This window comes from Sinocyclocheilus grahami, unplaced genomic scaffold (assembly GCF_001515645.1).
Source record: "Sinocyclocheilus grahami isolate Dianchi unplaced genomic scaffold, SAMN03320097.WGS_v1.1 scaffold94.1, whole genome shotgun sequence".
In the NCBI taxonomy this organism is placed as follows: domain Eukaryota; kingdom Metazoa; phylum Chordata; class Actinopteri; order Cypriniformes; family Cyprinidae; genus Sinocyclocheilus; species Sinocyclocheilus grahami.
In genome coordinates this window covers 2,023,770-2,036,635 of record NW_015505273.1, presented here as the reverse complement: position 1 = coordinate 2,036,635, position 12,866 = coordinate 2,023,770, and the positions used below count along the sequence as shown (strand labels likewise).

The window sequence follows — 12,866 nt, the reverse complement described above, 5'->3', positions numbered from 1 at the left end:
AGTCTTGTTTGTCTCTCGTTGTTCCTTTAGTCCTGGTGCTGCTGATCTTGACCCTCAAGCGTCACAGGAAGGGCCAGCTCATGTCTGAAGACGAGGAGGACATGCGCGACAACGTCATCAAATACAATGACGAGGGTGGCGGCGAGCAGGACACCCAGGCATATGACATGAGTGCCCTGCGCAACCTCTACGACTTCCCCGAGGTCAAAAACTCAGATTCGGGCCCCGACCAGCGCCCGGTCCCGCAGTGGATCCAGAACAGAGTTGTTGGAGATGGCGGCCCGGCCGACTTCTCGGTTTTCAAAGGCTACATACGCAAGAAGGTGGAGCAGGCGGACGCGGACTTGTCGGTGCCACCGTACGACTCATTCCAGACTTATGCTTTCGAGGGCAGCAGCTCGCCGGCTCTCTCGCTAAGCTCCATCCATACGCTGTCTACCACCTCGGAGCAGGACTTCTCGTACCTCAGCGACTGGGGGCCACGCTTCAGGCAGCTGGCGGGATACTACGCCCCGGCCCAACCTGAGGAAGAAGCGTCCTAGCACCATCCTGTGAACAGCATCCCGTCATTTTTTTCTCCCTGCAGTTCCTAGTTTGGATCCCAGTCAGTCTGGAGAGTTTTAATGTCACCCGTTACACTTTGTAAAGTGACTTCTCATCTTGTAGAAAAGTTCAGGACAAATATTGAAGGAGAAAAACAACAATAACCGGGTGCTGGGCAAACCTCCAACATCTTCTCACCTGTCAGCAAGAGCAAGAGGAACGGGGCCGTGCCATATAAACCACAAAAAACACTCATTCTTTGCTCTTTTTTGGTGATTTCTTTGCCCATCTGTGGCGATAAATGACTTTAAGTCACCAGGATCCAGATGGATTCAATGGAAAGACTTTTTAATCACCAACATTTAAAAAGAACCTTAAATGAATATGTATTTATTTAAAGAAAAATGAAAAAAAAAAAATTTTTTTTTTTAAAAAAAAAAAAAAAAAAAAAAAAAAAAAAAAAGTAAAATGATATTTATGTATTTATTGCTTTCTATTTATTTATTTATTCATCCTGGCAATGGACTGAAATACAAAAATGGACAATTTTCTGATTAATTCGTCAGGGTGACAGACAAGGACTGAATATCCTGTGGGTAAAAAACTAAAACAAAAAAAAAAAGAGTTGGGGTGGGATCGCTGAGAGGAGTTTGCTAACTATCAGTGACAGTAAATCAGTCTTGAAAATCTTTGTATTTATTTTTTAGAAACTCTTTTTGTAAAATACGAATTGTTTCTGCTGGAGAAAAGTAACGGCTGTTGGGGCGAATCTCACAAAAACATGTCAAAATCACGCTTCACCCCCAAATCAAGAGAATAAAATAAGAAATGACATTTTGCATAAAGAAGATGAAGTCTGTTTTAATTGTGTTTATGGCGATTAAGAGTTTTGCCTCCAAAATTACTGTAATGCATCTAGATGTTTCACTTTTATGTATTTTTCACTATTCTCAGTAAGATTATCTGGACTGTAATGTAGTTAACAATTAAAAAAAGTAAAAATTTGGGGAAAATGTGCTTAGTTATCATAAAAAAAATATGTTACTGTATAAATAGGCTGCATTTACTTTCAGCAAAGTATAATTGAATATTTCTTTCTTTAGATTTTGGAGTGAAATATGACTCTTTGACAGGTTTTGTGAGCATTGGTTTTGTCTTGTCATATACGTTTTGTGTGTTGTGTTGCTTTTCAACTAATTATCCAGATAATTTTTTGTGGATGTTGCGTTCGGCATTGAATCGGTTTTCAAGGGGAGTTTTGAAAGACAAGACAACATGGCACAATACACGACAAGAAACAAACGAGGCCATCTGACAGGTTCTTTATCCATTATTTTTTAGATATCCCAAGATATACATGTTCACCGATGATTTGTACATGTACCGAAACGTTTCCAGATTGCTTTCCTTTGGGTGATTTGATTGGTTTTTGATCATTCTGTGTTGGGTTGAGGATGATGAACTAGAGACGGGGTGCAGTGGTTGTGTTTTTCCCTGAACCAGCACCCTTAAATGTCCACCCAAAAATGCAGATGTATGGCTAAAATACAATTGAATTAATCAATAAATATTTACAGTTTTTCAAAGGTTTTCTAGGGTGACTTTGTGGGCCACAAAAGATTGCATACTGGACGATACATCACACAAAAAATATGTCCAGGTCACATTTTAGCCCAAAATCAAAAGAAAAGGAAAAATAAATAAAATAAATAATGAAAGACAGTGATTGCTTTTTGTTTGTTTGTTTGTTTTTTAGAACTTTTTTTTTTATTTCATTTTGACCTTATTTTAATAACAATTAAACATATTTCGGTTCCAAATTTTCATTCTCATCTCTGTTAAGCATCCTTATTTATTATTTTATTTATCCTTATTTGTTTGTTTTGTAATTCTCATTGTTCTCCGTGGTGATTATCATTACTATAATACCTTTATAAAATTATATAATACATTTATTTTTTTAATTAAAATTTGCATAAATGAATGGTAACACAAGAAATATATCTGCAATTTATAAATAACAATTTAAATATTATAAACATATTTTTGGCCTTTACAATAATGAGAATTTTGAGTGAAAATTCTCATTTGGATTAATGCAAAAATTAAAATTTGCTGAAAATGTCCTCACCCTCAGTTCATTAGTTTATAAAATTATATAATACATTTATTTTTTTAATTAAAATTTGCATAAATGAATGGTAACACAAGAAATATATCTGCAATTTATAAATAACAATTTAAATATTATAAACATATTTTTGGCCTTTACAATAATGAGAATTTTGAGTGAAAATTCTCATTTGGATTAATGCAAAAATGAAAATTTGCTGAAAATGTCCTCACCCTCAGTTCATTCAAGATGTAAATGAGTTTGTTTCTTCATCAGATTTGGAGAAATGTTTCATTCTCATTCTGACGGCACCCATTCACTGCAGAGGATCCATTGGTGAGCAAGTGATGCAATGCTACATTTCTCCAAATCTGATGAAGAAACAAACTCTTCTTCATCTCGGATGGTCTGAGGGTGAGTACATTCTCAGCAAGTTTTCATTTTTGGGTGAACTATGGTCGATGCAAAACCAAGGAAGTGTTGCTATAAACCGACAGTGATGTTGAATACAGGGAAGTTGCTTTAACACACAATGTAGCAGCAGATGTTCTCATTTTACTGGAGCTTGTTTTTGCATGTATTTGATGGATGAGTTCTTATGGCGGTGTATAAACCTACACACGTCAGCGGCCACCCAGAGCAAGTCCAGAGAGATGTTTCAAAACACAGCGTTCGTTCAGAATCAAAATAGTTCAAGCACAGATAGGAAGGACATCAAAACAGCCTGCAATTACAGTGAAAATGCAAGGCTAATGCAGGCCGAAGACAGAATCATACCGTAGATGATTCATCCAATCTACTCATGTTTTATTAAAAGATAACGGGGAAATGACAGAATGGAATTACGTGTTCTTTGACCCTGATCTTCATTGACAGTCGTCCGTGCGGGATCATTATGCTGTTAAAGGAATGCCTAAGCCCCAGAGCCATAATGAAATCCTCATCAAGCAAATGTCACGGAGAGGCAGCCGCCGACTAATGCAATGACAGGCACGCAAAAGAACAAGAGTGTGTATCGCTCTGAGGCAAATTACGCCTCTGGAGAGTCCCCACTTTTCACAAAAACAAACCTGTGTGAATGTGTGTGTGTGTGTGTGTGTTCATGTTTTGTCCTCATTGTTTAATTTAAAGCACACAGATTCATTCCTCTGTCAACATTCCCTGGAAAACATTTTAAGCATCGTACTTTGAATTAATGAATTCTTCACATTTATTTGATGCAATCATTTGTACTGCGAGGTCAATTTGTAATCCTGTTCGATAATCATATTCATTTTATGGCTGATATTTTAGATCAGTGTTGTTTTAGTATTAATTATGTATTACTATAGTAGTTATTATTATATAGTATTTATTAATATTTAGAATTTTCAGTCCTCATTTTTATTTTAGATAAATGTAGCAATTTTGTTTTGTGCTTTTGGAATTGTTGTTATATAAATAGTACGCCAAATAAAAATGAAAACTTGTGGTATTGATATGCAAAAATTTACTTTGGCTACGCGATGGGTAAGTTTAGGGTTGTGGGGTAGATGTGTATCATATGTATGGGAAAACTGCTTATCATATGCACGCCAACACATTTCGTATCATATGCACGCGAAAACTGCATATTATATGCACGCCAAACACATGCGTATCATATGCACGCCAAAGTCCATTTTTGCTTTAGTTTTCGTTTTTATTTGGCTTGCTATTTATACGCATTTTCATGAAACCAGGCTCAATATTTATATTTTATTTTAGATTTCAGTAAAACTTTTAAATGTAAGTTTTTCCATATAATATGTATATTTGATATTATTAAAACTTTATTTCAATAATGAAAACATTTTAATAATTTTAGTTTTAGTTAACCTATAATAGCACTGTTCTAAACTATTTAACATGAATATGCACTAGGTAGGAGTTGAGAAGATTAGCATCTCTCCCACTGTGTTGATCCCAATGATAAAATCAACCAGAACGATTTCTATAAACGATTGTGCAGTGAGACAAAAGTCGAATCTATCTAAAAATGTTGATATTTATGTGACAGAGCAGAGCGACAGAGCAGAACATCATTCAGTGAAAACAGAGCCGGAATGATTGTCTGTGGAACAAGCATGCTTACATACGTTTCAGATCGAGAGAGTCAACATGATCTGGTGTAGAATGGTTCTGTGTTGTCATCCTTCATGAGAGAAACGATCAGCGTTTGTTTGCTCGATCAGGATTTGTTTGCGAACAATTATAAACATAGATATCCGTTGAGTCGCTCTGATAGAAGAGCAGAGGAATCCATCTACTTGGATACTCGACGTGATGGAAATATTTTAAAAGAGGTCTTATTCTCACCAAGGCTGCATTTATATGATCAAAAATAAAATACAGTAAAAACAGTAATATTGTGAAATATTATTACAATTCAAAGTAGCTGTATTCTATGTGAATACATTGTAAAATGTAATTTATTCCTGTGATCAAAGCTGTATTTTCAGCATCATTACTCCAGTCTTCAGTGTCACATGATCTTCAGAAATCATTCTAATATGCTGATCTGCTGCTCAAGAAGCATTTCTGATTATTATCAATGTTGAAAACAGTCGTGCTGCCCAATATTTTTGTGGAAACGGTGATACTTTTTATTTCTCAGGATTCACAGATGAATAGAAAATTTAAAAGAAAAGCATTTATTTGAAATACGAATCTTTTGTAACATTATACATGTCTATAATGTCACTTCTGATCAATTTATTGCACTCTTGCTGATCAGAAGTATTCATTTATTTTCAAATAAATAAATTCATTTGGGTCTGTTCCTCAAACAAAGCATTATATGACATCAGAAGAGTAATATATTGCACAAGTCCTATTGACTACTTTTAGTGCTTTTTTGTTTTGTTTATTTGTTGTTGTTGTTGTTTTTCTTTTTTTTAAGCTTGCTGTTAAAAATCATCATTCACAGTCATTGAACTGTAAAAACAGTAAACTGGACATTCTTCTAAACATCACCTTTTATGTCCACAGAAGACAGAAAGTCATAAAGGACTGAAACAACATGATGGTGAGCAAATTATCTTTTTTTGTTGTTGTTGTTTTTAAAATATCCCATTTATTGAGCAGTATTGGTTGTGATCACATGCTGTTGTTGCTGTTTTATAAAAGCAACAAACCCTTCACCTGTGCTAAAATCACAGTCTTTAGTGACTTGTTGTTTCAATATGATTCTCCAATTAACTTCTAGTAACTATAGGCACACTGTTAATCAGTTCAAAAGGTGAAGTTGTTTTCTCACCTCAAGCACTGTGAGCATTCGTCAGCATTCAGCGATCGCTCCACACCGTCATGACAATGCTCTGGACATTTCCAACACTAATTAACTGTGGCGACATCCACTTTGCAGTTAGATGGAAGAACACAGCAGCCAATGTACACCCTTTACACCCACTGTGCAGGCATCATGCACACTAATAAGGGCACAGAGTCAGGGCTGAAGTTTGCGTACCTCAATTAACTGGATGTGTTTCGCTGTCAATAATGGAGTAGCCTTTTTTGGGGTTCAATGCAGAATATAATTCAAAATATGAAGTATAAAAGTATCAAAATGATCCTAAAATAACTGGTTCTAAGTGCAAAGATTTTTGGTTGTGTAGTTCACGTGCCAGTGGAGAATCTACCATTGAGATGAATGGGAATGCTTATGGATGTCTTTCTCCAGGTATTACAAACTCCTTCAGTCAAAGTGACAGTCTGTCAGACAGCGGGATAATGATGTGATTCCGAACGGAACGGAGGAGGAAGTGCGGCAATCTCTGCTGTAAGTATAATCTGGAATGGAAATGCATTTGATGTGTATTTGCATCCCTGCTGCGTGTGTGTAAAGTGTGTTATTTACATCATGCTGGGCTTATTTCATAGTTCATCGTGTTTGCCAATGCAAAAGACATAAAAATCCAACTGTCAGTGCGTGGCTTTGTTCTTGGAATTCAGCAAGGAACGGGTTCACCATGAGGGACTCATGCTTTATAGCATGTAAAATGCTATAAATCTAAACGCATCTGTTTGCCGCAGCATCAGAAGCGAGGTGCTCGGCTTTTATGAAGACTTAACAAAAAGAGCCGCGCACAGGCTTCCCTGTTCCTGGAGAAAAACAACAAAACTGTGAATGGGCCACATCAGAAAAACACAGCAGCAGTCAGCATGAAATGCCATTCCCGACCACCATAGATTTGATTTGATCCATTAGGAATTGATTAGATGGACAGAAAATGTGACATTAGAAGAGGAGAGAAGCTGAAAAGCCTCAGGATTTGTCAATGCTTACATTGCTTGTGTGCAATTATTAGGCTGCATTTTATTTGCTCCAAAATACAATGAAAACTGTAAAATTGTGAAATGCGTTTGAATACATTGTAAGATGTAATTTATTCCTGTGATCAAAGCTGAATTTTCAGCATCATTACTTGCAAATGTGCACTTATGTATAATTTACAAAAGTAAGCTGAAATGCATTCATATTTGCATCAAATTATGTTTTCTGTATTTATTTATATATTTATTTTGTTGTGTGCAGGTGTGAATTCCAGTGTTAACTGTGATGTAAATATCCCGTAACACTCACACAAGCTGTTATGAGCCGCTGTGTACACACACACACACACACACACATGTTGTGTTTCCATGGTTTATGGGGACATTCCATAGGCGTAATGGTTTTTATACTGTACAAACTGTATGTGCTATTGCCCTACACCAACCCTACCCCTAAACCTACCCCTTACAGGAAACTTTTTTTTTCTCAAAAAAACTCATTCTGTATGATTTATAAGCTTGTTTCCTCATGGGGACCTTTGAGACATTTGGTCCCATAACGTGATAAATACCAGGTACACATACACACACACACACACACACACACACCTGTTGTTCTACCAGATTGACCCACTCTCAGTATAATCTGCTTTCTAAATGTTTACTGACAGATTGGAGTCCTCCAGCGTTGTTTTGCATCGAGGCCTTCCTCACTGCTGCAGAGAATTCATGCAAAGCCTGCTGGGAGCGTCATGCTTCGTCTGCCCATTGGCCAAGAACTTAGTAGTGTGTTAGTGATGGGTAAGTGACGTCAGCAACCTTTTAGACATGTAATGGCATTTTTAATTTGTAATAAATCTGTATGTATTAATTATATATTTTATTAATGAATCATCATTTGCATATTTATTAATGCATATTAATCTTACTTATTTAATATTTATTTAATACTTATTAATAAAATATATAAATTATTAATACAAATGAATAACCTGTGTGTGTGTGAGTGTTTTCATATGTATTAATATATTTCACTTTAATTCCATAATTTGTTTTAATTATAATAATGGATTAAATATAAGTATAATAAAAAAAATTGAATGCAACAAAATTAAATAAATTATGGAAATAACGTAAAACAATAATTGATATATAAATAAAGGTATGTACACATTAATGATTAATATTTGTATATTTAGTAATACATTTTATTACACAAATTACTTAATAATGATTCATTATAAATGTATAAATAAAAATTATATATAGTTATATACTTGCATTTATATATATTTATTTATATATAATATGTATATATAATTTATATATAATTAAAATAAAATGATAATCTATATATTAATAAATAATATAAACATAAATCATATATACAGGTTATTTAATTATATGTATTTTGTTTTATAAAGATATAATTTAAATATATATTATAATCTAGAATATTTATTACAGAAATATAAAAAATATAACAGAAATATTTATATATGCATATACTTTGCCATGAAAAATATATATATTTTTTTTGCATGAACTATTCTTTAAAATTGCTTTCAACAACTGGTTTACATGTTGATATCACCTCCTCAATGACCAGTTCATCCCCAGCAGACATCTATTTTTATGCACAGACTGAAAGTGATTGTGAGAGCAGCATAAGTCAGTTGGCGATGGACATAGTTTGATGAGATTAAATATAAGTATAATAAAAAAAATTGAATGCAACAAAATTAAATAAATTATGGAAATAACGTAAAACAATAATTGATATATAAATAAAGGTATGTACACATTAATGATTAATATTTGTATATTTAGTAATACATTTTATTACACAAATTACTTAATAATGATTCATTATAAATGTATAAATAAAAATTATATATAGTTATATACTTGCATTTATATATATTTATTTATATATAATATGTATATATAATTTATATATAATTAAAATAAAATGATAATCTATATATTAATAAATAATATAAACATAAATCATATATACAGGTTATTTAATTATATGTATTTTGTTTTATAAAGATATAATTTAAATATATATTATAATCTAGAATATTTATTACAGAAATATAAAAAATATAACAGAAATATTTATATATGCATATACTTTGCCATGAAAAATATATATATTTTTTTTGCATGAACTATTCTTTAAAATTGCTTTCAACAACTGGTTTACATGTTGATATCACCTCCTCAATGACCAGTTCATCCCCAGCAGACATCTATTTTTATGCACAGACTGTGAGAGTGATTGTGAGAGCAGCATAAGTCAGTTGGCGATGGACATAGTTTGATGACGGCAGAAGCAGAAAGTGTCCAGCCAGCACTCTGAAATGCAGGTTCCCATCCACAATGAACGCCCTCAAGATTTATTGTCAAATTAATGGAATTCCCTGCGCTCCGAAGCTCGGTGGGTGGACGGATGTAAGCACATCTGCGGCTGGAAGTGTCGACGCTGCAAAATCATCAAACTAAATGTTTCATCGCTGAGAGAGACACGTGTACATTTGTCCACAGTCGTGCATCAGTGAAAAATCAGAGCGAGAAACCCGGATCAATACGGACTAAGAGAGCTGCGCTTGTAGCATTACTTCTGATGCATCTCAGTGTTTTAACTGTTCAGCATGGGTACAATCAGCAAATGACTGTGATTTTTTTTTTCTTTCTGGTCCTCGAATCTGATTGGCTGGTAAGAGTGTGATATTCTAGTGATAACAGAACTCCAACCGTTTCACGTATTTCTCACTTGGAGTTTCATGGCAGACGGCCAAATCCACTATACTTTTAAAAATAATACTGTTTTTGTGTCACGGAATGTAGTTTTAGGAGTTTTTTTAGGCGAGAATGTACTTGTTTAGACTTCAAATATGCGGTTTGTTAATAAAGATAATGTCTATTTAAAATTTTGCTTCGATGTTTTCGGAGATGTGAGCTCCAGGTCGTCAGCGGCCGTTCAGCGCTCATGAACCTGCCGAGAGCAGCCTCACCTCGGCCAGATCTTCTGGAATTTGCCGCTGGCTCTGATGTCTCTATAGTGGTTAAACATGAGATATAATTTGTTTTGGGTAATTCTAACGGGCAGTCTTTCGTCTAATTAATCTATTATTTTTTCCAGAGCAAATAGTTTTGGCTGAGAGCAAAACCTCATCATGTTATACTTTATGTAACTTCAGTGCTGTATATCAGAGTGCTGCCTTTGTACTTTTGACTGAATTGCCTAGCAACTTTTATGATTGCTGTAGTTGTTGTTTATTAAATGATATTAGTCAATAAATTATATTTAATATAAATAATAGTAGTATTTAGTACTGGGAAACTGTTCGTGATGGTGATTTTAGTTACATTGTTCCTCCGTTAGACGACGACATGAGACTGTTTTTCTGTGAGTCAGCAGCTTTAAAGACTTTTATACTGAAAGAGACTGAAACCGCTGTTGTAAACAAGGAAGTTCTTTTTACTTTCATCAACGGCTTGTAAGACGCAGTTAACAAATGCAGTAAGCATCGCTGTCATCAGCAATCAGGACGACAGAAATCAGGATAGTACAACAAAGATATCGCTTCCTCAGCGGACATTCAAACAAATGTTTTATATGAGATTGAGCTGAAGAATGAATGCTGTATCAGATGCAGGTAATCACACTCGCTCAGTCCTTCTCTCTCTCATAATACTCGACTCTACATAATACAGTGAGTTTTTAATACAGTGATACAATAAGGTTTCAAAAACTCAACGTTCCTTCGTTGCTAAAGTTCTAAAGTGATGTTCTGGAATTAGTAACGGATCTTCAGCTCAGCTGTTAAACTGTCAAACTGAGAATTTAAATCTGTGGCAGAAGGAAGTAGTCCCGCACAAAAGAGGGTTTTTAAAAACACTCCGTTGTTGTTTCATATATTAACACACTCATTTACATTTACATGTAATCATTATCTATAATTATTAAATAAACATAACATTTAAGGTCAGTTAAGTTATCTTTTAATACTGTTATATTATATTATATTATTTCAATTAATATTATTTTATTTCAATTTCATTCATTCATTCCCCTGACCACTTCCCCTGCATTTATACTCCTATTTTTCCCTGATATTAGGCGAATGCACAAAGAACACGCACATGTATAGTTTGAAAGGACCCGAATGGTAAAGTTTGCTGTAGGCTAAATGCATGGCATGTTTAGATTATGATGAGCGTGTTTTTTTTTTTTTTCACAAAAGGGAGTTCACAGCTTGTTGTGAATGTAGTCTATCCAACCAAATGCATTGCCAGTTCAAATGAACCCTGACTTTAGCTCTCTAAATGAAGAGGTTTGAGGTTTATGTGATAAACTGTTGCAGGTATCTTCATCAGGAATTCCAGTCAGGATAATGCTCCAAAACTCATGTGTTCTTAAAGTAAAGTCAATCCCCCCGTAATCCAGCTCATCTGCACTCAACGGCTGAGACAAGACCAATACCTGGAAACATGGCCTGCACTTGTCTTTTTTAATTAAAATTAGCAGTATATAATGGGCTTTTCTGCTTTGGTGGAGGCAGTGGAGATATACGGCTGAGTGTGGTGTTGTGCTGGAATCAGAGAGAAAGCTGACGGAGATGTAGAAGTGATCTCAACAGACTTTAGTCAGAGTAGATGGTAAATTGTATTTTAACTACACTGTGGAATTGGAATTTTTCTTCTTCTTTTAGTATACCTTGTGCACTATTATAGTAGTTATTAATATTTTGAATTAGCAATCAGAGAGAAAGCTGACGGAGATGTAGAAGTGATCTCAACAGACTTTAGTCAGAGTAGATGGTAAATTGTATTTTAACTACACTGTGGAATTGGAATTTTTCTTCTTCTTTTAGTATACCTTGTGCACTATTATAGTAGTTATTAATATTTTGAATTAGCTTTTAATATATTCCGTTTTCATTTTAATTTTAGTTTTAAGTTTTAATCATTTTGTTTTGTGATTTTGACATTTTTTATTATTTTTTTTTTTCAAGATTTCTCTTTAACTTTACTTTCAGTTTTAGAATTCAGAGGAACGAAGTGAGAATTGTGAGATAAAAAGTTGTAGTTACCTTATTTATTTGTTTGTTTGTTTATTTGTTTATGCCATGGAAATGGGTTTCCATAGTTAACAATGCTGTGATTGTAATATATAGAATACAGTATATATACCTGATATGTGGTCATATTGAGATAAATAATTAAATAGTTGACAAATAAAGGTTCGTTTTAAGTATTTTTTTAGGCATTTTACATGCTATAAAGCATTCATTTGCTGTCATTATATCTCACACAGCCTCATTTTCAGTTATCAATTAAAACATGCTGTCTACTCTTTCTAAATGCTGTATAGTGATCTATAGAGATGTGGCGTTAGGAATATGCGGATATATATCAGTCCATGTAAAGCAGAAGGGCTCATGGAGCCTGTATGTGTGACAGTGTTTTGTTCACACTTACTTCCCTTTCACCCCTGGCATTTGTCAAGAGGAGTGACAGCATGAAGACAAGACCCTCGTGCATTATTGAAGAGCGGGGCCGTCACACACAGCCTCTCTTTCATTATCTGAGCGCAGTTACAGCACGAGTCCTCTCCAAACACTGGACAGGAATCCCGCAGCGCTGTGCTGGTTTATGTTAGTGTCTTGTAAACTGAGTTATGTGGATTTTCCTATAAGTGATCATCAGCTGATGCAGCAGAAATCACTGCCATACAGGAGAGAGACACATGGGTCAATATATTTGATAAGTTTAATTTTTGGTCAGTTGAACTCCTTTGAGACTAAATGTTTTCTTGAAGTCCTCCTGCGATTTTAAGATAATAGCTAAATAATTTAAGAGCACATTCGCAAGCAAGGTTATAGTTAACTAAAACTAAAACCAT

General features: G+C 34.4%; 1 protein-coding gene across 1 annotated transcript in view; it reads left to right on the top strand.

The window, feature by feature from the left end:
- Positions 1–780, top strand: part of LOC107587632 (cadherin-22) — a 1,717-nt gene extending 937 nt beyond the window's left edge. The window contains exon 2 of the mRNA XM_016275479.1: positions 31–780. Within this exon, the coding sequence (XP_016130965.1) occupies positions 31–542 (512 nt within the window). The 3' untranslated portion in view covers positions 543–780. The remainder of the gene's footprint in view (positions 1–30) is intronic.
- The last annotated feature ends 12,086 nt before the right edge of the window (positions 781–12,866 follow it).